This window comes from Prunus dulcis, chromosome 8 (assembly GCF_902201215.1).
Source record: "Prunus dulcis chromosome 8, ALMONDv2, whole genome shotgun sequence".
In the NCBI taxonomy this organism is placed as follows: Eukaryota; Viridiplantae; Streptophyta; class Magnoliopsida; order Rosales; family Rosaceae; genus Prunus; species Prunus dulcis.
Window position 1 is genome coordinate 16,988,818 of NC_047657.1, and position 21,995 is coordinate 17,010,812.

At 34.8% G+C, this 21,995-nt stretch overlaps 1 protein-coding gene across 1 annotated transcript; it reads right to left on the reverse strand.

The window, feature by feature from the left end:
• Window positions 1-1,905: 1,905 nt before the first annotated feature.
• On the reverse strand, window positions 1,906-21,756 carry LOC117638628. Its single transcript, XM_034373724.1, has 5 exons — window positions 21,587-21,756; window positions 3,702-3,754; window positions 2,960-3,021; window positions 2,740-2,828; window positions 1,906-2,449 (listed from the first exon to the last, which is right to left on the reverse strand). The coding sequence occupies exons 1-5, from the start codon at window positions 21,754-21,756 to the stop codon at window positions 2,416-2,418; spliced, it is 408 nt and encodes a 135-aa protein (XP_034229615.1). The 3' UTR covers window positions 1,906-2,415.
• Window positions 21,757-21,995: the final 239 nt, after the last annotated feature.

Sequence of the window (21,995 nt, forward strand, 5' to 3'; positions counted from 1 at the left end):
CAATGAGAGTTTGAGCTTAGTACAACTATGATTTTGTATTTTTCTTAATATAAAATCAGCAGGTGACGTCAGGTAGCATGACGTGGGATATATATATACGAATTGGATGCAACCATGAGATCGGGGGAGAGAGAGAGAGAGAGAGAGAGAGAGAGAGAGAGAGAGATGAACAACGCATCAATTGTTTAGTCTTTAATAAACTTTTAGGGAGGAGAAAAAAGTGAATTTAATTATCTTCTTTTTCTCTTCCGGTCTATGCAGGAATTGATTTGATTCATATATATCTTAATTTTTTTTTTTTCTACTCTCTAGACTGTGCTACTCAAACTGGATGCGTTTTGACCACTTTTAGACCCTGCACAAAATCATATATGCTGCTAAGTTGCTAACCCTAGGAAATACAAATCATAGACTTTATCAAACATTTTCTTCAAGGCTCATCTACACCAGTTGTGTCGTTGTCTTTGTTTTCGGCAGACTTCATCAGTGATCACTTGGTGTGGCCGACAGTGTTTAAATATCTAGCTAGAAATGTGACATTAAGTCTATAGATGTGACAAATTTCAAACTCATGTCCTTATATTCCCTGCTTAATTATTTCCATCGTTTTTAATAACTAAAGTACGTAAGTCACACACTTTCTTCTTTCTTATTGTGATGAACGGTTCACTGAATCAATCTAGAAACAAGGCCAACGAAGCAACAGCAAAGACAAAATGACAAGTGAAAACTGGGCCCTTTCCCTTCAACTTTGTTAAAGCCATCTCCAGCCATGCACTGATGTGAACGAGAGAGCACATCAATTCCTTATTCTTTAATAAAACTTTACGGAGGAAAAAGAAGTGGATTTAATTCTCTTCTTTTTTCTAGTCCCTATACTCTGATACTCTGTGAGGTACGCAAATAAAACTGGATGACGTATCAAGATAACATATGCTAAGCCAACAAATATTATTTGAAGCCCCTCCCCTCTGAATAGTTCAAAGTAAAAATAGTAATATGTAATCACTAAAGTAAGCAGTTCAACTTCTTTTTTGTGATGGACGGTTTGGATGAGTGGTTTCCAATCTTGGTGCTCAACCTTTTTTCTTCACTGAATCTAGAAACAAAGCAAACGAAACAAGCAGAGACTAAATGACAAGTTGAGAAATTTTGGGACCCTTGTTCTTCAACTCTGTTACTGAGGGTATTTGGGATGTGCGATTACCACATGAACTTTAAGTATGTGTGCGATTATCACATGAACTTTTAATTTTAATTATAAATCACCAAAATTTTATAAAGTGTAACAATTTACCATCTACGTTTAACTCCGTTAAAATTTTCGTTAAGTCAAATCATATTATAATTACAAAAAACTTGACAAATTTGAAAATAATTATAACAAAAAATGAAAATCAAGCATATTATCTCTAGCCTCCCCCAACATCTTTCTCCTCCATTACCATTTTGCAATTCAAGGTGAAGTCTTACGAAAAGTGGGAGATATGCTCAAGAGTTCTCTAATACATTAAAACTTAGCAATTATGTCATTTTCCTTTTTTCTTTGTGCTAGTAAAATTAAACTTCGCAAACCTAGTTATGGCAGAATTTGTTATTGATTTGCAGAGCTTGGCCCATTGTTTGTGCAGTGGGGGGAAGAGAGAGAGAGAGAGAGAGAGAGAGAGAGAGAGAGAGAGGAGTTTTAGGGCGAGGGTGGGATAGGAGGGATGGATTGTTGTGGGCTATGGCCTTTTGGTTAGGAAGGGGGCTGTCATGAAGGAGAAGGGGGAAGGGGAGCTTGTGGGATAATTAGGTTGAATTTTGTTTCTTTTTTTTTTAATTATGTTAGTTTTAAAAAAACCACAAATACTTCAAAACGCTATGCTTTATTGCCTTGAGTTTTTGGTAGGCCAAAATTAACTATTAAGCAGGGAAAGAAACCACACCATTATATTAATTAAAGCCAAGAAACTACATCACACATCACTACACACAAAGAAATTAAATAAACGAAAACGTTTGCATGCCTAGATATCCAGAACATTTGCATGCCTAGAGGAGATCCATATTTTTTACAACCGGAAAATACCCAATTCTTATGAAGAGAAGTCTTGCTGCCGCCAGCCATTTTGGAGCTTTTTGGAAGTTTTCGAATTCATCCTCATGTCTACCATCAACCACTCCGTGATTCTCGATAAGTTTATCATGTTCTAATTTCCCTTTGCTAAGGCTACAATGTAGCTTAGCCATGAATACCTTATTTTTGAGTTTAGGTTAATTTGATATTATTTTCATGTTGAGCCCTACCAGTGAGGATGTTACTTATACTTCTCCATGATTCTTCTGGCTTCTTCTAGACTGTCCTACATCCCCTCCTCCTTCGGTGTAGAGGTGGTGCCTCCAGCCCCCTTGGTCCTTCATCCTTATTCAAAGCTATAAATGAAAAGCAAACAAGTCCCATTGTAGCCTGTTATCATACAATGCTTAGTTCATTAGAATTACATAATATTTATGTACTTCAAAAATAAGGACTATCTATACAAGAATAACGCTCTTTTACTGACAAGAGGAAATTTACTTGTCTACATTGCATCTCATTTCCTTATAGAAACTAGTAACGCAGAAAAAGAAGTTGATTTTAAAACACAAACACACAAATGATAGCACAAGCATACTTGATATACATTTTGGAAAAAGCAAGTCAAAATAACATCATCGATCTACTGTTCTTGCAGGAGGAGAGAAATAGAAACATACCCGCACAAAGAAAACTTGAGTACAAAGAGTGAAAGAGCCAATGCAACTACTGTCACAGAAACCCTTGCAATTGATCTTGGCACAGAATCCTAGCACCCAAACACAAAACGCAAACAGAATAACAAAAAATCTTCAATTTGTACTAAAAGCAAGAAAAACAGCCTGCATTGAAATTGCACAATCGATAAAAGTTTGAAAGGGTGGACTAAACATAACTTACCGGCACAAGATTGGTTCCTGCCTCAATTCCATCTCTCCCAACCTTCCAAACTGTTTGTACAACTATTTCACACAATTCAAACCAGCAGTCAACACAAATGTAAACATAAAACTCAACGGTAAACTATTTGCTCTCTTGTATGAGCAGGAAAGCAGCAAAAGTACGTGATGCAGAAAGGTAGAAACACTGTGAATTGGATGTAAAAATCGCTGAATTGAAACAACGGACTTCCAAAGCACTGAATTGAAATCCACAATCAATGTTAAAAATCGCTAGGCGGTAGTCGGACGCCTAGGCGTTTTTTTTAATTTATAATTATTTTGTATTAATCGCGGCCTGGTGATGGTCGTCGCGGGTGGAGGCCTGCTGGTGGTGGTCTGTCGTGAGAGAGAGAGAGAGGGAAAAAAAAAATAAAAAAATTAAAGGAACTGACCCGCCCAGGCCGCCTAACTCCCGCCTAGCCGCCTAGCCCCGCCTAGGCGGATTTTTCGAACACTCGACAATTTAACGTTAAAAATTGTCATAATCTAACAGAAATTAACATGCTTTCGACAGATATTCACCAATACAATGCTATTCAGTTGCAAAAATACCTTTTATCCCAATCCAAAAACCAAAAATATAAAAACACGATTCATAAAATAGCAAATTCGACGAACCCATTAAACAACAATGTGCAGGGATCATAAATACCAAACAGAAGAAGAAGAAGAAGAAACGCAGGGAAGTGCAGCTAGCTAACCTTTTAAGAAATTGGACTGTGCAGCGAAGACAACAGGAACAGAGCGATACCATCAATATCTTTCTCCAATTTGATTACTTTACTAATTGAGAGATGGAACCGCCATTTTAGCTTTCACCCAGTGAGTCTCTCACTTTCTCTCTCAGCCTCACAAGCAGCGGCTGTGGCCTTTTGGTTAGGAAGGGGGCTGTCATGAAGGAGAAGGGGGAAGGGGAGCTTGTGGGATAATTAGGTTGAATTTTTTTTTCTTTTTAATTATGTTAGTTTTAAAAAAAAATGTAAGTTTTTAATTATAATAAAATTATTGGCAACAAAAATTAAAAAAAATTGATGATAATCAAAATAGCACTTATTCAACCTGTGACTTTATTTAATGGAAATTTTAACGGAGTTTACACGTAGAAGGTAAATTAGTACACTTTGTAAAATTGAGATAAAAATTGAAAATTTATGTGGTAATCGCACACATACCTAAAAATTTAAATGGCTTGAAAACTAGAAAGTGAAAACTATCAATCTTTTGAAGAAATTGTAATTAAGCAAGTGGCCGACGCCTCCCTTCCCTTCCATGCATGCATTGAGATTTCGTTATTGCTTGTTGTTTCTTTTTTGTTTCAAGACAAATACTTCAAAACGCTATGCTTTATGAGGACAAAATTAACCATTAAGCAGAGAAAGAAACCACACCATTATATTAATTAAAGCCAAGAAACTACATCACACATCACTACACACAAAGAAATTAAATAAACGAAAACATTTGCATGCCTAGATATCCAGAACATTTGCATGCCTAGTGCAGATCCATACTCTTCACTATCGGAAAATATCCAATTCTTACGAAGAGAAGTCCTACTGCCGCCGGCCATTTTCGAGCTTTTTGGGAGTTTTCGAGTTCATTCTCATGTCTATCATCAACCACTCCGTGATTCTCAATAAGTTTACTATGTTCTAATTTTCTTTTGCTTGGGCTAAGATGTAGTCTAGCCATGAATACCTTATTTATGAGTTTATGTTAATTTGATATTATTTTTCATATTAAGTATCTTTTACCATTCTTAGTGCTTTGAGTGCTTGATCACCACTTAATATATTGTAGGTTTTGGTGTTTGTCATTTCTCAACCTTATTAGTGTCAGACTTAGAGTGAATAATAAAGCGGTTTTTGATGATGCATGGGATGTTACATTGTGAGACGCAACTATTGACGTAAAGTTAAAAAGCGTGCGGCTGAATAATCTCTTTGTCTCTTTTTTCTTTTTCACCAATTTATTGTATTTTTAAAGGGAATGAAAGAAGATAACAATGTGATTAGTAAATCCAATGAAAATGGAAAAGAAAATCAAAATAATTAACATGACTATCATAACAAGGAAAATGCTAGAGATACCTACTAATTACATCAATTTTGAATCCTAACTGTTGTGACAATATTTTATTTGCTATATATAAAGTTGAAAGTATAAATTCAAAAACTATGATTTTTTTTAAAAACATGAGCTTTCAAATAGTGATTTTAAGATGTAAAAACTTAATCCGATAGAAAAAAAAAATCAAAAAACTTGTTTGGTATTGAACTCCAAACTATTTTTAAGATCTAAAAAAATTGAAATTAAAATCAAAAAATCAGAAACCCTAGATTCCCAAAAACAAAATAAAATTAGGGGAGAGAGAGAGAGAGAGAGAGAGAGAGAGAGGGAGAGGGAGAGGGAGACGGGAGATGGGAGATAGAAGGAGGAAGAGATAGAGATGAGATGAGAGAGGGAGGAGAGAGAAAGAGACGGGAGAGGGCGGGGAGAGAGAGGGGCAACAACTTTGTAATATTGGGTTAAAAAATGGTTATCAATATCATTATTTCTGCCTTGTACATATTCAGTTTTTAAGACCGGATGTCCATAACAGTTGAAACACTTGTGTGCAACGGGGATCACTGTTTTGCTATTTTAGCCAATCACGCATATGATAACTTTTCCACTTGGAATAGCGTGATTAGACGAGAATAGCAAAACAATACTATCCATGTTCCATATAAGTTTTTCTGTCGTAATAGACAATTACTGAGAATTTTTATTTTTTTTATTTTTTTTATTTTATCATTACAATGTTTTTTAAGATAACAACTATGATTTCGCATTTTTTTTAATATGGAATCAGCAGGTAACGTCAGGTACCATGACGTGGGAAATATGTATATGTGAATTGGATGCAACCATGAGAGAGAGAGAGAGAGAGAGAGAGAGAGAGAGAGAGAGAGATGAACAACATATCAATTGTTTGGTCTTTAATAAACTTTTAGGGAGGAGAAAAAAGTGAATTTAATTCTCTTCTTTTTCTCTTCCCATATATATCTTCATTTTTTCTACTCTCTAGACTCTACTAGACTCTTTGCAGCGAATAAATCTAAACGACCAAACTGGATGCGTTTTGACCACTTTTAGACCCTGCACAAAATCATACATGCTGCTAACCCTCTCAATTTCCTGCATAACATGTTGATATACACAGGCAATAGCCATGACCAACAAATTTCTCCACATGTCATGCGTGTACACATACATATTAATTAATAAGATTAATTTGATGATTAAAGTAGCTAGCTAATTGGTGTGGCTCATTTGGGTTGTGTCGTTGTCTTTGTTTTTGGCACAACAAAAGTCGGCGGACTTCATCAGTAACCAGTTGGTGTGGCCGACAATGTTTAAGTAGCTAGCTAGAAATGTGACAAAAAGTCTAAGTGTGACAAATTCAAACTCTTGTCCTTAATTTCCTAATCCCCCTAAATGCCAAAAAGAAAATGTTAGATTTTTATAGTGTAAATAATCTTTCACATAATCTGAAATACATAAAAAATATATATAGTGTCATTTTCCTTCAGTAAATGATTCCTGAACTCATTCAATCGCAGCAACAACAACAACTCTAACAAAAGACACAAATGGCTCAAGACTTCTGCTCTCTCTCAGAAACTATTTCAGTTATTTCTTTATGATGAGATTAGGGTTAGAGAACGTGTCTGATGAGAGCATAGTCTTAAGCTTATATAGGACTAGGTCAAGTCGCCTCTACTCATCACTAAGGCCCGACTTGACTAACACTCTAAGCCCATTAAGCGACAGTTCATGCAAAAGGAAATAAATAGGACCCCTCCAATTGGCTTCAAAATTTTCCTTATTTCACAAGATTTTGGGTTTTGAGTCTCAAGGTACAACATAATTTAAACTTTTATCAAACCTGATATAACTTAGCATCTAGTGCATCGATCTAAAAAATAATATAATAGAAAAATCCTTCTTCCATCAAAAGGTCATCTCTACATCAAGTAAAATCCACTGGTTAATTGTTTTCATCATTTTTCAGGTGAATATTCTTTCTTGACAGGGAAAAAAAAGAAAAGAATGATGAGTCTTCAAAATCTTGAAGATTTCTGTTCTCTCTCCACCTCCCTGACAATTACAGAAAGACACTTTACATAATTGTAAGGCTGGAAAAATTTACTCTCCACATCTTCGTACGTATGTGGTGGACAGTAAGGGATTCATTAATTGAGTAATATAAAACACTTTATCAAACTAGTTCCAGAAGAAAAGAATAGAATTAGTAAATGTAATAATTAAAGAACGTAAGTCACACACTTTCTTCTTTGTTATTGTGATGGACGGTGATTTTCAATCTTTTTGCTACACTGAATCAATCTAGAAACAAAGCCATCGAAGCAATAGCAAAGACAAAATGACAAGTTGAAAACTGGGGCCCTTTCTTTTCCTTCAACTTTGTTAATGCCATTGCCAGCCATATGAGAGAGAGAGAGAGAGAGAGAGAGAGAGAGAGAGAGAGAGAGAGAGAGAGAGGTGGCAAAAAGAAGGGTTTGGTTCGGGACAGAAAAGAAAACTATCTATCTATCAATAATCTCCTGGATGGAACAAGTCTATATGAAATGCATGCGGGCGGGACCAAGTTTATCTGTAAATTATGAGTAAATTATGAGGACTGTAATATTGTTTTCTTCAAGTGTTCAGGGCTTTGGTCGTAATTATATATCTTGCTAATGGGAGTACATGTATTAACAATGATGATATATATGTAGGACTGAAGCCCCTCCCCTCTGAATAGTTCAAAGTAATAATAGTAATATGTACTCATTAAAGTAAGTAGTTCAACTTCTTTTTTGTGATGGACGGTTTGGATGGGTGGTTTCCAATCTTGCTGCTCAGCCTTTTTTCTTCACTGAATCTAGAAACAAAGCAAACGGAACAAGCGGAGACAAAATGACAAGTTAAGAAATTTTGGGACCCTTGTTCTTCAACTTTGTTAATGAGGGTATGTGGGATGCACATGCAAATGGAATCTTAGAACATATTTTTTCGTTTAAAACAAAATTAAAAAAATTTGCATAAATACTACCTGAATAAGCATGTGCGTGATTACTTCATAAACTTTTAATTTTAATTATTAATCACCTAAATTTTATAAAGTGTAACAATTTACCATTTATGTATAAGTATAACTTCGTTAAGATTTTCGTCAAGTCAAGTCATATTATAATTATAAAAACTTAACAAATTTGAAAATAATTATATAAAAAAAATGAAAAACAAGCATATTATCTCTCGCCTCCCCCTAACATCTTTCTCCTCCAATACCATTTTGCTTAGGAAGGGGGTTGTCATGAAGGAGAAGGAGGAATGGGAGCTTGTGGGATAATTAGGTTGATTTTTTATTTTTTTATTTTTTATTTTTGCTTTTTAATTATGTTAGTTTTAAAAAACGTAAGTTTTTAATTATAATAAATTGATTTGGCAAAAAACTATATATAATGAATTGATGAAAATGTATTTTAAAAAATATCACATATTCAATGTGTGACTTTATTCAACGGAAATTTTAATGGAGTTACACGTAAGAGGTAAATTGCTACACCTTGCAAACTTGAGGTGTTTAATAGTAAAAATTGAAACTTCATGTGGTAATCGTTTACATACCTAAAAGTTTAGGTGGTGTTTACGCAAATTTCCCAAAAAATTAGTTAATTTAGAAACTGGAAAGTGAAAACTACCAATCTTTTGGAGAAATTGTAATTAAGCAAGTGGCCGACGCCTCCATTCCCTTCCATGCATTGAGATTTCGTTATTGTTTTTTGTTTCAAGACAAATACTTCAAAACGCTATGCTTTATTGCCTTGAGTTTTTGGTAGGCCAAAATTAACTATTAAGCAGGGAAAGAAACCACACCATTATATTAATTAAAGCCAAGAAACTACATCACACATCACTACACACAAAGAAATTAAATAAACGAAAACATTTGCATGCCTAGATATCCAGAACATTTGCATGCCTAGCGATGCATGGCCGAAGCTAGGTTAATTAATTAATTTGGGTTAACGTGGTTACTCTTCTTGGTGTTGGATGTTTTGGGCTTGTCCTGGGTTTCAGAGACTCCAGATTCAGAAGCCATGGAAGGACAAACATGGAGTATCTGATCAAGCATCATGCTCTTTACTAACCTCCTCTTTGCCGGAATTACACTCCCTGGTTTTGGTTTGAACCATGGCTCCTCCTCCCTCTCAGTCTTGTTCTCATGGGCTGTGATTTCTTGAGATGGCGTCAGCTCCTTATTTGGCTCTTTATTGCCCCCCACGTACTTATCTTCCATATCTTGGGTCAAGTTCAATGCCATCTCTCCTTGTTTTGATAACAAAGAGATGAAGATGGTGAAGAGATTTAGAGAGAGAAACAGCAGAGAGAAGAGTTCAGAGAAAAGTTGAAAAATATGATGAATTGCATGAGGATTAGACTAGAGTATTTATAAACTGGATTGGAATTAAAGTTCCAAGTCTGTTATTACGAGTTTCACCCTTCTAAAAAAAAAAAAAAAATTGTAAAACATGATGTGCTGAAATTTTGTCCAATTTAACAAGTTCAGTCCTAGTATTTATAAGTAGTTCATCTAACATCGGCCATAATATAAATTCAATTTAATTGAAAATATCTAGTTTAAATAGAGTCATCAAATGAGAGAAATGATGAGAAGTAAGTAACTAACAATGAAATCATGTTATTATGTCTGAAACCGCACATGATATGTTGTAGGTTTTGGTGTTTGTCATTTCTCAACCTTATTAGTGTCAGACTTAGAGTGAATAATAAAGGGGTTTTTGATGGATGCATGGGATGTTACATTGTGGGACGCAACCATTGACGTAAAGTTAAAGCGTGCGACTGAACAATCTCTTTGTTTCTTCTTTCGTTTTCACTAATTTATTGTATTTTTAAAGGGAATGAAAGAATGATAACAATGTGATTAGTAATAGTAAATTCAATGAAAATGGAAAAGAAAATCAAAATAATTAATATGACTATCATAACAAGAAAAATGCTAGAGATACCTACTAATTACATCAATTTTGAATCCTAACTGATGTGACAATATTTTATTTGCTATAAATATATAAAGTCGAAAGTAGAATATTAGGTCATGTTTGGTTTCCTACTCAAAAAAATAAATTCAAAAAATTATGATTCTTTTTAAAAACATGAGTTTTCAAATAGTGATTTTAAGATCTAAGAACTTGATCCAACAAAAAAAAGATCTAAAAACTTGTTTGGTATTGAACTCCAAACTATTTTTAAGATCTAAAAAAATTGAAATTAAAAAAATCAGAAAATCAGAAACCTTAGATTCCCAAATTGAAATTAACAAAAGAAAAGGAGAGAGGGAGACGGGAGATGGGAGATGGAAGAGGAAGAGATAGAGATGAGATGAGATGAGAGAGGGAGGAGAGAGAAAAACAAAACTATAAAACTTCACTTTTGTTGTTTTTAATAATGAGGGTGTTTTTGAGTTTTTAAAAATGGGACTACCAAATGGATTTTTTTGTTTAAAACTTAAAATCTGTTTTTGAGTTTATAAAATTGGATCAATACCAAACATGCCCTAATTTTTTGAAACTTAAAAAGAAAACAAATGAAACGATAATAATATAAGAGTGGATATTAATCATATCCATATGATATTAATCATATCCATATAACATTATGGCAGGTAAAAAGTTCATCCTCGGCTTACTCTCGATCGGGATGAGGAACTAATAGACAAAATTTATAGAATAAATGGTTAATCGTTTTATTAGTCCCTGAATTTAGACCCGATTTGCATTTGAGTACCTCAATTTTCAAAATGGTTCTAGTGGTCCTTTAACTTTACTTTCTTTGGACAAATGGTCTTACCGTCAATTTTGTTAACTTTTTTTGTTAAATACAGGGGCAAAATGGTAATTTTATATTAAAACAAAAAAGTGAATTAAAAAAATAAGATCTTTAAAATAACAATAAAAGAAAATCAAATATACAACCAACGAAAAAATAAAAATAAAAATTCAAGTTTTGGGGAGTAGAAATTGGGATAGAGGGGGAAAGAGTTTAATTTTAATTTTAATTTTTTAATTTTTTATTCATATTTTAATTAATTTTGATACAAAAATACCATTTTACCCATGCATTTAACAGAAAGTTAACAAAATTGACGGCATGACCATTTGTCCTAACGAAATTAAAGTTAAAAGACAACGGGAACCATTTTGAAAATTGAGGTACTCAAATATAAATCGGATCTAAATTTAGAGACTAATAAAACGATTAACCTTAGAATAAAAGTTACAAAGCCTTTTTGTGTTTGCCCAAACTAAAGCTCTACACTTTCGGCCTTGAGCAGTAATGCTTTATATACTTTTCATTTCTTTCTTAAGAAGGTCCCAATTTGTTCATGGATACGTACATGAAGTTCATTAGGGTTGGAATTAAAAATTCAAAACGTAACGCCTTCCGAAGCCAGGGACAGTGTATGAGTGTACCCTAAAGCAATCATGTAAACGCAAGATGGAATCATCTGATCCATTTACCACCGACTGGTTTAGCTTTTTTGAAGCCACTAAGCGAGAGCTTTAGATTTCCTCTTCCATATGTTTGTTGCAAGAGCTTTAGCTTTTTACGCCACTAAGCTTTTTTCTTCAACATGTTAATCTAAGCTTACCACTTAATTGTGTTTTATTTTTATTTAATCACTGAGACAAAACTCTCTTCCTCCTCTCCCCAAAAGTGCACCCAAGTTCGATTCAGAGGCCTTTGAGCACAACTCCAAACTTAAATTTGGTTTTAAAGAAACAGAATTTTATAAAATTATTTTAAGTGGCTTTTTCCCTTTTCTGCCTCTCTCTAACATGAGTGATGATGTTGATACAAACAAACGTGCTAGTTTAATGTCCATGTCTCATCTATGAACTTTGAACGTATTGAAAACAAGTGATGGTGACTGGCTTGGCTTCTTTTTAGGTGAAGAAACGGGCTAACGCATAATAAAGAAATTAAACAATGACTCGAGGCCTACAGATTCTAAGTAAATTTTTACTAAGAAAAGATCTAATACTATCAAGAGGATCATGGAAAGTTGACAGACCCAAGTCAAGATATGAAACCAATTCAATTAATCTATCAGCCACAATATTGTACTCACGATATACATGATGAATATGTTTACATAGGATTGGCTTCTTTTTAAAGTAAGTAAAATACTCATGTAATTAATGTAATGGAAAGGTACCCTTTGCAGTTTGCATATGAATTATTAATTGTAGCTTTTCTTTAATAAAAGATATCTAACCGTGATTCTGTTCTAATAATGTTGAAGAAGGTGAGTGTGGCTTTGAGACTTCCAGTTAAGCTTCACCTTGTTATATATTCATGCGTATCTATCTTTCTTTGGCCTGAGTTCTTTTCCAATCAAAATTAGCATCAATCCAATTGACTAAATCATCAAATCTACAAGTTGCCAACAAAATTCAAAAGCCACAGTAAGTTTTTTTTATACAAGCGACTCGAATACAGGACTTCTATACAACTGCATTATATACATTGAAGCAAAACACCATGGTGACCAATTGGGTAAAACTTCAATCCAAGACAGACTTTTCTTTTAGCAATTCAACACTTGTATTTTGTTACTCTCTCTCTCTCTCTCTCTCTCTCTCTCTCTCATTGGTTAATTGATTTATTATTCATTGGTCTAATGGAAATGGACCCACAATAAGTTCTTTGCTTTAGCTCCAACAAGAACAAGAAGTGACCCCAACATTCCCTCCCATGCATGCATTGGTTTCAATTTTTTCTTCTTTTTTTTCAATTGGAATTGGTAGTGGACCCAGCTGCTGATCTCGAATCAATCTAATTGGGAGACAGCTTAGATCCAGAGTTTCATCTTTTTCACAAATTATATATATATATATCAGCAGCAGGTGATGGACATAATTGTAAGTGAGAGTGTTAATTCGACTTAATTATAGCTATGCATTTGTGTCTGTGCCCCTAATTATATTGATCTAATTACCTTAATTAATGGAGAGATGATTGTGATTTGGGCCATGCCGGTTTGATTGAACTTAATACAGTGTTTTAGAGTAATTTCACCCGTGGTGCTATAGTAAAGGGTAAGGGCAAATAAGGGCAGACACTATTCACGTAAATAGTGATTGCCCTACCCTTTCAATTTTGCTTTTTCACCTATTGCCAAGCCAAACTAAAGGTAATTACTATTCATATGAGATTAATTTTATTTATATGTAAAAAAAATATTTCTTAATGTTTTTGAATTTTTCAGAATTTTTTTCAGTTTTTTTTATAAAAAATTTATGTTGACGTCATCGTCCTTAGACAATAACTTGGGCTATTCTTGCCTTTAGACCTACCCAAGCTTGGTGAAGCCTACCATCTGTCCGGGCTAGATTGCTGCGTTGGAAATAATTTTTGAGACCTAATGGGCATTTTGTTTGGACTAGACTGCTAGAGTAGAAATGTCCTTATTGATCATCAATTTTACGGTGGCCCAAGTTCGCTTTAAAGTACCCTTAATTTGGTTGCTTAATTAGTAATATCTTTTTTATTTGGTGGCAAAAGAGTACCCTTAGGGGTCGTTTGGCACGGCGAACTGTCATGGACTGGACTAAATCCTGGGACTGTCTCGGATTAGCTCGGATTGGCCTAAGCTGGATTAAGTACTGACCTACGTTTGGTGTTGGGTCGGACTAAGAAGCTGGATTGTAAAAATAGTGAAGACCTATGTTTGGAGTTGTGTCGGACTAAAAATAATTATTTTAATATTTAATTTTAATTAAGGCTTTTTTTACCTAAAAATAAATAAAAAGAGAACAAATAAGTGAGTATGTGGTGGTTTATTATCTTATCTCTAGTTAAACAAACAATTGAACCACGCACTTCAAACCATATTATCTTCTTCTTATTTTTTCTTATTTTTTTTCTTATTTTCTTTCTTCCTCTTCTCCCCATTGACTTTTCTTCTTCTTCCTTATCTCAGGCCCGTTTCTTTCTTCCTCCTTTCTTATTCTTTCCAAAGCTTCTTTTTTTTTTCTTTTTTTTTTTTTCTTCTTTCTTCCTTTCCAGGCCGTTCCTTCTATTTATTTTTTTCTTCCTATTCTTTCCTCTCTTTTCTTCTTCCTTCATTCCTTTTCACTCTCTCTTCATGCTGCACCCCAACTTTTAAGAGAGCCATATCCACTTCTGGATATGTGGTGGCTGCAAACACCCACCCCTCTCTCTTTCTAGTTCCACTAATTAATGGTTGTTGAACTGAGTATGTGGTGGCTGTTTATGGGTCGTGATGATGCTTTGTTTAACTAATTGGGTGGTGATGATGGTTCGATTGGGTCTCTGGCGGCTGGTTATGGGTTTGATGGTGGTGGTCTGACAGAGATGGCGAAGAGAGATGGTTCTGGGTTTTGCGGGTGGCTGTGGTGGCGAAGAGAGATGGGTCTGTGTGTGGCTTACGGGTGGTGGTTATGAGGGAGAACAAATTCGGGGGAGAAGAGGGAGAGCTGGGCAGTGCCAGAGTCTGTCGATTGGGTCTGTGGTTGTGGTGTTTTGATTCAAGGCGTAAGGAAATTCAACCGGACTCGTGTGTTCAAAATAGCGATGGTGCTATTTTGCGAACTGCATTTGGGGCTCACTGGATTAGACATGCGAGTCCGGTGATTTTTTCACTGTTGGACTATGCAGCCTCATTTAAGTTAATCCCCTTCCTTACCAAACATGGGTTTTAAGTGTTATTTAACACAATCCAGTCCAGTGAGGCATAGTGAGGCCTACCAAACATGCCCTTAGATTTATCTTAGGAAAATTTAAAAAAAAAGATTACAGGATAAAAGCCAAACATACAATTAGAATTAACACCCTTTGGGATTAATTTGTCTGGATATATAAATTAAACTAATCAATTGTACATTGTCCATTCATCCCCAAAACCAAAAGCCAAATTAAAAGAGTGCATACATGATCATATTCATTAACAGCAAAAAACTTAATTACATCGTATAGGAATTAAGCGGGGCATTAAGCTTTTAATTCTAGGGAAAGAACATGGAAAATTATGTTATAAAAATGAGTTTCCTAGTCACTAATTGGTGACTATTGACCAATTGATTCTGACTAACTTATTAAAATTCATTAAATTAATTTAACGGTTAGTATTTATTTAAATACGTGTAAATATACCGATGTTAAATAAAGGAGCGAGATTCGATAATTCGATATAATTGTCATCACTTATATAAATTTTTTTTATACAAGTGACGCAAAGTAAATGTTGTTAACACCAACTAGAATAACAAGTGGCTAGCTAACACCAAATGCATTATACATATTGAAGTTCGAAGGGGAAACTAGAATAACATGGAAGCAAAACACCAACTATGGTGACCAATTGGGTAAAACTTCTGTGAAGACCCGTATTTTTCAAAAATATATGAAGAATAAATATTTTGCTGCCTATTTAGTAATATATTTAAATTGATTATATATATATAGTTGTTTTATTATTTTAATAATTATATGTATTTTATTATATTAAATATGTATATTAGAAGCATGAGGTAGATAACATAAGCTGGAGGTGGCACCATTCCTTGGTTGCTTAAGGGACGTGTAAACACATAAAGTTGTTGCCTTGCTATCCGAGTGGCTAGCTAGCTTTACTTCATTAAAATATTATCCTAATACCAAATGTTAGCACTTATCCTCAACCTCCAAACATGTCAACCAATGATAGACTGATAGTTGCCGTCTTTATTCTAGTATAAATAGAGAGTTTGCATTTACAAATGGTTTACTACATCTAGAGAAAGGAATGTATAGTTTGAATGAGAAACGAGAGACAAATATGGTCGAGGAAAAAAGAAAGAGAGAGTGGTAATAATATTCTTGGAGGAGTTAGAGGTTGGAGTTTGTGTTTTCTTAACTTGGAGTTTGGTGACCTTTTACAAAGATTGATCTAATAAATTTCGTGAGTAATATATTATGTATGATATTATTATTTGATTATTATTGATATTGGGTGTTTAAGTCTTGTTAATTATCATTATATCATTTTATTAATATTGACATGATCATATGTTATCAGTGATAGCTGGAATTCTTGGATTGATAAAGAAATTATGGAAAAGAAGGTAATGGGAAGGATCTTGTGTAGTTGAGTCTGACCATTGTAGGGACCAAGTCCAGGCGAGCCTGTGTGAACAATAGACTAGGAAATCGGCGATGTAATTGTCAATTGGGTAATTTGGGCTTGGAGATCAATGGTGTAGACAAGGCGACTAACAAAAGGAGAATTATGGGATGATTGAAATGAGTGTTAGTTTATATAAATGGGCATTCGGGACCAAGTGGTATAAGCATGGTATGAGATGTGCAGGTCTGCTTGTCTAGTTATATGAATTAACGAGAATAGATGAAGAGCATTCATGCATTATTATTAATAATGTGATATTTGGCTGTGTGATTGCATGTTACTTAATTTAGTTATATCAATCTATTGTGGTAAGATCTCATGTCCCTACTGAGTGGTGGTTGCTCATCCCTCACCTTGTTTAATTTTTCAAATGAATTAGTGGGCAAGTCAAGGACTAAACCAGTTGAGGCTGAATGAGATGAGAATGATAAAGTTTTATTTATTTCTTGTAAAGTTGTAAGATTTTGGAGCTATTTTTATAAGAGAAGTTTTATTTAAACCCGTGTTTCAGCTTTATTTTATTTTATTTAGCTTTTATTTTCTCACGCATCGGGCTCGAGGTTTCCACTGACCTCCGGGTCTAGGGCATGACAACTTCAATCCTAGACAAACTTTGAATTCTGTTACCCTCTCTCTCTCTCTCTCTCTCTCTCTCTCTCTCTCTCTCTCTCTCTCTCTCTCTCTCTCTCACATTGGTTAATTGATTTTTTATGCATTGGTCTAATGCAAATATGCCCAAGTTAGTATGAACTTGTTGAAGTTGACTAGCTTAAAAGAGGTGAAAGGTATAAAGAAAACAGTCAGTCAAAGAGCTATAGACAAGTTGACTGGGCTCTGGCACTCGAGCAGCAAATAGGTGTCTTGAGTGGATGCAGACGCTCGAGCGGGAGGCGCGGATCCTTGGCAAATTAGGATAGATTTCTTCCTAGTATTGAGGGTTCTTTAAATCTCATATTCCTGGTATGATTGTACTAAAGTCCTATATCATATAAATAGGTACTTTAACTCTAGGTTTTAATAATGTGAGAAAATTAAGGCATCAAATTGGGTTTGAGCAAAAAGTGTGAGAAAAGAGAGCTAGGGTTTGTGAGAGAGCAAATGGGGTTATGCATTGTAACCAAAGAGGTTCTTTCATACTAGTGAATTTCTAGGGGATCACCGAAGAGGACGCAAACACAACGCCGAACCTTTATAAATTATTATATGTCTTTGTGTGTGTGTGTTTACTTTTCTGGTTCGCCCGTGCTTTATCTTTGCTTGACTTGTATGTGATAATTGCGTAATCCATCAACAACAAGGTCTTGGAGTGTTTTTCACAACACTTTGCTCCTCCAATTTCTTTCTTTGCTCCTGAAGATTTGTTAGATATGGTTGTTTTGTTTGTCCCTCGTCCCCTACTTAACAAACATGAAAAATAGATAAAATCCAAAAGGCAAGCATATACATGACATTTCAAAGAAGACCAATATCCGCTTGGGCCCTATTTCATAGAGGCCGGAATTGACCGAGCAATGCAAAACTGTAGGGAGTTTTTAGATGCTAAGGCCAAATCTCCTGTGCCTTTTGGGGATGCTTCAGTTGATCCAAACTTGCTTGCTCAGGGGTGGAGGCCTCCAATGTCAAACTATGTGAAAATAAATTTTGATGGAGCGCGGAAAAATGACTGGCATTTGGCAGGGCTAGGTATAGTTGCTAGAAATGCTACCGGATCTTTTTGTGGTGGTTTAGCAACTCCGTTTTGGCTCTGGTTGCAGAGGCAGCTGCTGGCCTTTGCTCTTTCAAATTTGCTATGAATCATATATCACATCCTGAGATCGGCTTTGCTGTAGCACGATATTGTCCACTTTTGGGCCCCTCTCTCTGTCTTCACGGTTTTGTTTTTGGGAATTCACGAGCAACTTCTTAGTGGGTCACCCATCCTAGGTTTGCTTTGGCTCCAACTTGCTTAACTTCGGAGTTCCCATGACTCCAAAGCCAGTAAGCTCCCAAAAGGCCTCGTGCTAGATGGAGGCGAGTATGTACATATAAGGCACATCACCCTCTCTCCGTTGGTCGATGTGGGATGTTACATCATAATTTCACCTACATTATCCTCGTGACAGATTCGAAGATTCTGGTGGAAGGAGTCAGAGGAGGAGAAAAAAATGGTGTTTGGGCTATTCAACCTCTTATGAATGAGTTTAAGAAGATCTCTATTTGTTTTAGATCTGTTCTTTGGAGCTGGGTACCAAGGAAATTGAATCGCGCAACGCAAAAGGCTGCATCAATTGGAATCAGAGTGGAGCAACTGGAAAGTTGGGCTGTCAGGCCACCTCCATCTCTTGTGGGAGTTCTAATGGCCTCCCTTGTCCTCCATGGAGGTTTTCATAAAGAATTGTTGCTTTAGTTTTGCTCTTTTATGACTTTGGCTATTTGTCTCGGTTCTCTGTATGGAGCTTAGTTTAACCTTTGTCTTGTTTGCTGTGTTTTGTTGGCGCTGTTTTGGCGTTCAGTTTAATGAAGTTCTTATTCAAACCAAAAAACAAAAAACAATAAAAACCTCCCAATACATGTCATGTCATATTTACTTTGTTTAAGGCCTCTCATTCGATTCTCGGAGAACATTTTAGACAATCCGGATAAAGTTTGAAATATTCAAACCATATGGAGATGATTAATTAGATTGGATTTCACGTAAAATCTCCAAAACCAACTTAATTGGATAATCACAATGCAGATGGTTCTCTAAACTTCATGTATTATATTTATTGTCGGGGGCATGCATTTCTAACTATAAATACTTGTAATATGTGGAGTTGCAACGAACAAATTTGTGAGTTTGATTTGAGTATTCAAATAAAGTTAGTGTGGATCTCTCTTTCCTAAGTGTCTTCCTCTATGTTAAGAGTTTGTTTGCTTCGTTCTTCTAGTTCTCTACTTGTTAGGGCGGTACTAGAAGCAGAGTTTCGGGGTTTTCAGGTCTCTCCTAGCACTTGGGAGACAGTGGACCTATCTATTTTCCATCTAACTTCTGTTCTCGAAGAATTTTAGGGATGTGCATTGGTTCCATCACCTTACGCTGCATCACATTGTCATCAGTCATTTGTATCACCCCGGCAAGCAACAAATTATATCCAAGTAGAACATAGGAATTGTTCTAGAAGATTGTTCCATAAAAAAGACAGATGGCTTTGACAGAAGCCAGTGATTATAGTTGCAAGGTGAGGCTGGTTTGGACTTTTAATTAGAATAATAAATAATCGAAAATAAAGAAGTGGGATATAGAAAAGAGGAATCAGATTCTGTGCAAAAAATTAGCTACATATCCGTTGTGTTAATTAATTAGAAATATAAAGTATCTCTCTCGTCAAATATCAAACATTAAATTTGAATTTAATAATTTACATTGCAATTTAATCTAAAAAGTTTTTTAAAATGAGTGTAAGAGTGAGTGAACCGTTGAATTTACATCTAAGTGACCACAAATCTCTTGGACCCCTGTAATCCAAGAGATCAGGACTATTAACATGTAATAGAGTTTTACATTCTTCTCGATTTGTCAAATTAAAATATTATTTTGTTACATAATGCACTAGTTTATTACTTTCTACGTACGTTGATTGAAAATAAATAATTATATTATATTATATTATTAAGTCCCTCCCCCTACAACTCTCACCAAATTTTATATTCCTCGTATCATATTATAAAGCGAATTACATCACACATTAAAAAACAAAAAAATTGTAAGTCTAAAACAAAACTTTTATATTTCATGTTTAGTTTTTAACTTCTTTTTTCTCATTAATTAATTAATTTTTTTTATTGATATATTTGTGATGGGAGGGGCAGAGAATTCATTTCCCCATTGAAAGAGGGGATGCGGAGCCACCAATTTGAATATTACAGATATGTAGGCCAAAATAGGTGACAAAACTTTAACGAGAATAGAAATAGAAACGACATACCCTTCCTTGACTTGATCCATTGCCATTCCTAACTCTATACAAAGACTTTGGGTCTTTATTGTTGGTACACTATCGATAATATGTTGATATTATTATAGTCAGAAAAAGCGTTTCAACATATTATCGATATATTTTTACAAAGATGGATAAATAAAGACCTTTTTTTTATTTTTAAATCAATACATTCACAGTTTTCCACATCCTTTTCTTCTTCAATCAACTTAATAATTAAAACTTTATTTTAGAACAATTGATTAATGTGTTGATATACACACAAGCTAATTACCTACTACGGACAATTTTCCCCAACTTCCATGAACGTGCATATCAATAAGATTAATTTGATGATGAAAGTAGCAAGGTACCAGCTAAGACTTTTAACATCAAACATTTTCTTGAAGACTCATTTGGGTTGAGTCGTTGTCATTGTCATTGTCTTCATTGTTTTTGGCTGTTATGTTGGCACAACAAAAGTAGGCGGACTTCGTCAGTGAAAGAAAAAGTGTGATAAATTTCAAATTCTGTGTCCTTACTTTCCCAATCCCCCTAGATGCCAGCCAGAAAAATCCTTCTTCCATCAAAAGGACATCTCCAAATCAAGTAGACTTTTCTTTGTATATCAGGTGAATATCTTTAGATGATGGCTTATATATTCTTTCTTGACATGGAAAAAACAAAGAACAAAAAGTCATCAAAATCTCGTAGATTTCTGGTTTTATCATTTTATTATTATTTATATAAAAGAATATAAGTTTCACATTGAAAACTTAATTACATACAATACAATATATAATATATAATAAATAATTTCACTACTAATATTACTGGGGCCTTCAACACTTATTGAATTTGATAAGTGGTTAAATTAAAAGCAATATCAGTATTGCTAGTAATAAACTATTGACCTGTATTTCTGAAATTCAACATGATATCCATAACAGATTGATTGATTTGAATGCCGGGGCTATTAAGAAGAAGCCGCAAAATGAATAGTAGAAAGGAAAGAAGGCGGACCACAAAGGACTAATTGGCCAAGAAAGTCCATGGACTTCAATAGACAACTTTGTTGTCCACCATTAAAGAAAGAAAAAAATCAACTTTTCCTTGAGGAAATTACCCTACAAGTCTACACATTCTTTCTCCATCTCCCCGAGTCTTTACACAGTAGGAATTATAAGCATCAAGCAACTTACAGAGTAGATATTATAAGCAGATCATTAATCTATTAATTAACAAGTCAGATTACATAATAACATACTTACGGACGCGCACACGCACACACACACCCTATATTTTATATAGTGTAGTTTAATAAATTCCCGCTTAGAGCGGTGACATGAATCAGCAACAAAATATCCTTCTCATCACTGACCTCCTCCTTGGTGGAATTACAGTGGCAGTAGCAGTAGCAGTTGTGTTTGGTCTGGAGCAGCATGGCTTAGTGTCGTTGTTGTCGACCATTTCTTCAGTTCTGTGGCACTGGTCATCTTCCCCATTTGAGACTTTCAGGTTCAACGCCTTCCCTGCACCTGAATTTGCCATTGCCACTATTTCTCTTTTTTATTAGAGAGAATGTGTGTGTGTGTGTTTGTGCACTAGTGCTGCTAATTATGTGTTAACCCTTAAACCTCCCCTTAGGAGAGAGTTTAAATAGACTAGAACTGGGGCAGAAAAAAAGAAGTGGATTCTTACGTAAGCCGTGACGCATGCAACAATGGTGATTCTCAAGTAAGAAATAGACATAGTAAATTAACAAAATATATAAATGTTATTATATATAC

What these genes read in the sequence shown, in the direction of transcription:
- LOC117638628 (XM_034373724.1), bottom strand. Translation starts at nt 21,756, where the DNA reads ATGGCAAATTCAGGTGCAGGGAAGGCGTTGAACCTGAAAGTCTCAAAT. An exon ending in ACAGTCCAATTTCTTAAAAG is followed by an intron (nt 3,022 to 3,701) that starts GTTAGCTAGCTG and finishes TGTGTGAAATAG; the next exon opens with TTGTACAAACAGTTTGGAAG. An exon ending in CTCAAGTTTTCTTTGTGCGG is followed by an intron (nt 2,450 to 2,739) that starts GTATGTTTCTAT and finishes GTATGATAACAG; the next exon opens with GCTACAATGGGACTTGTTTG.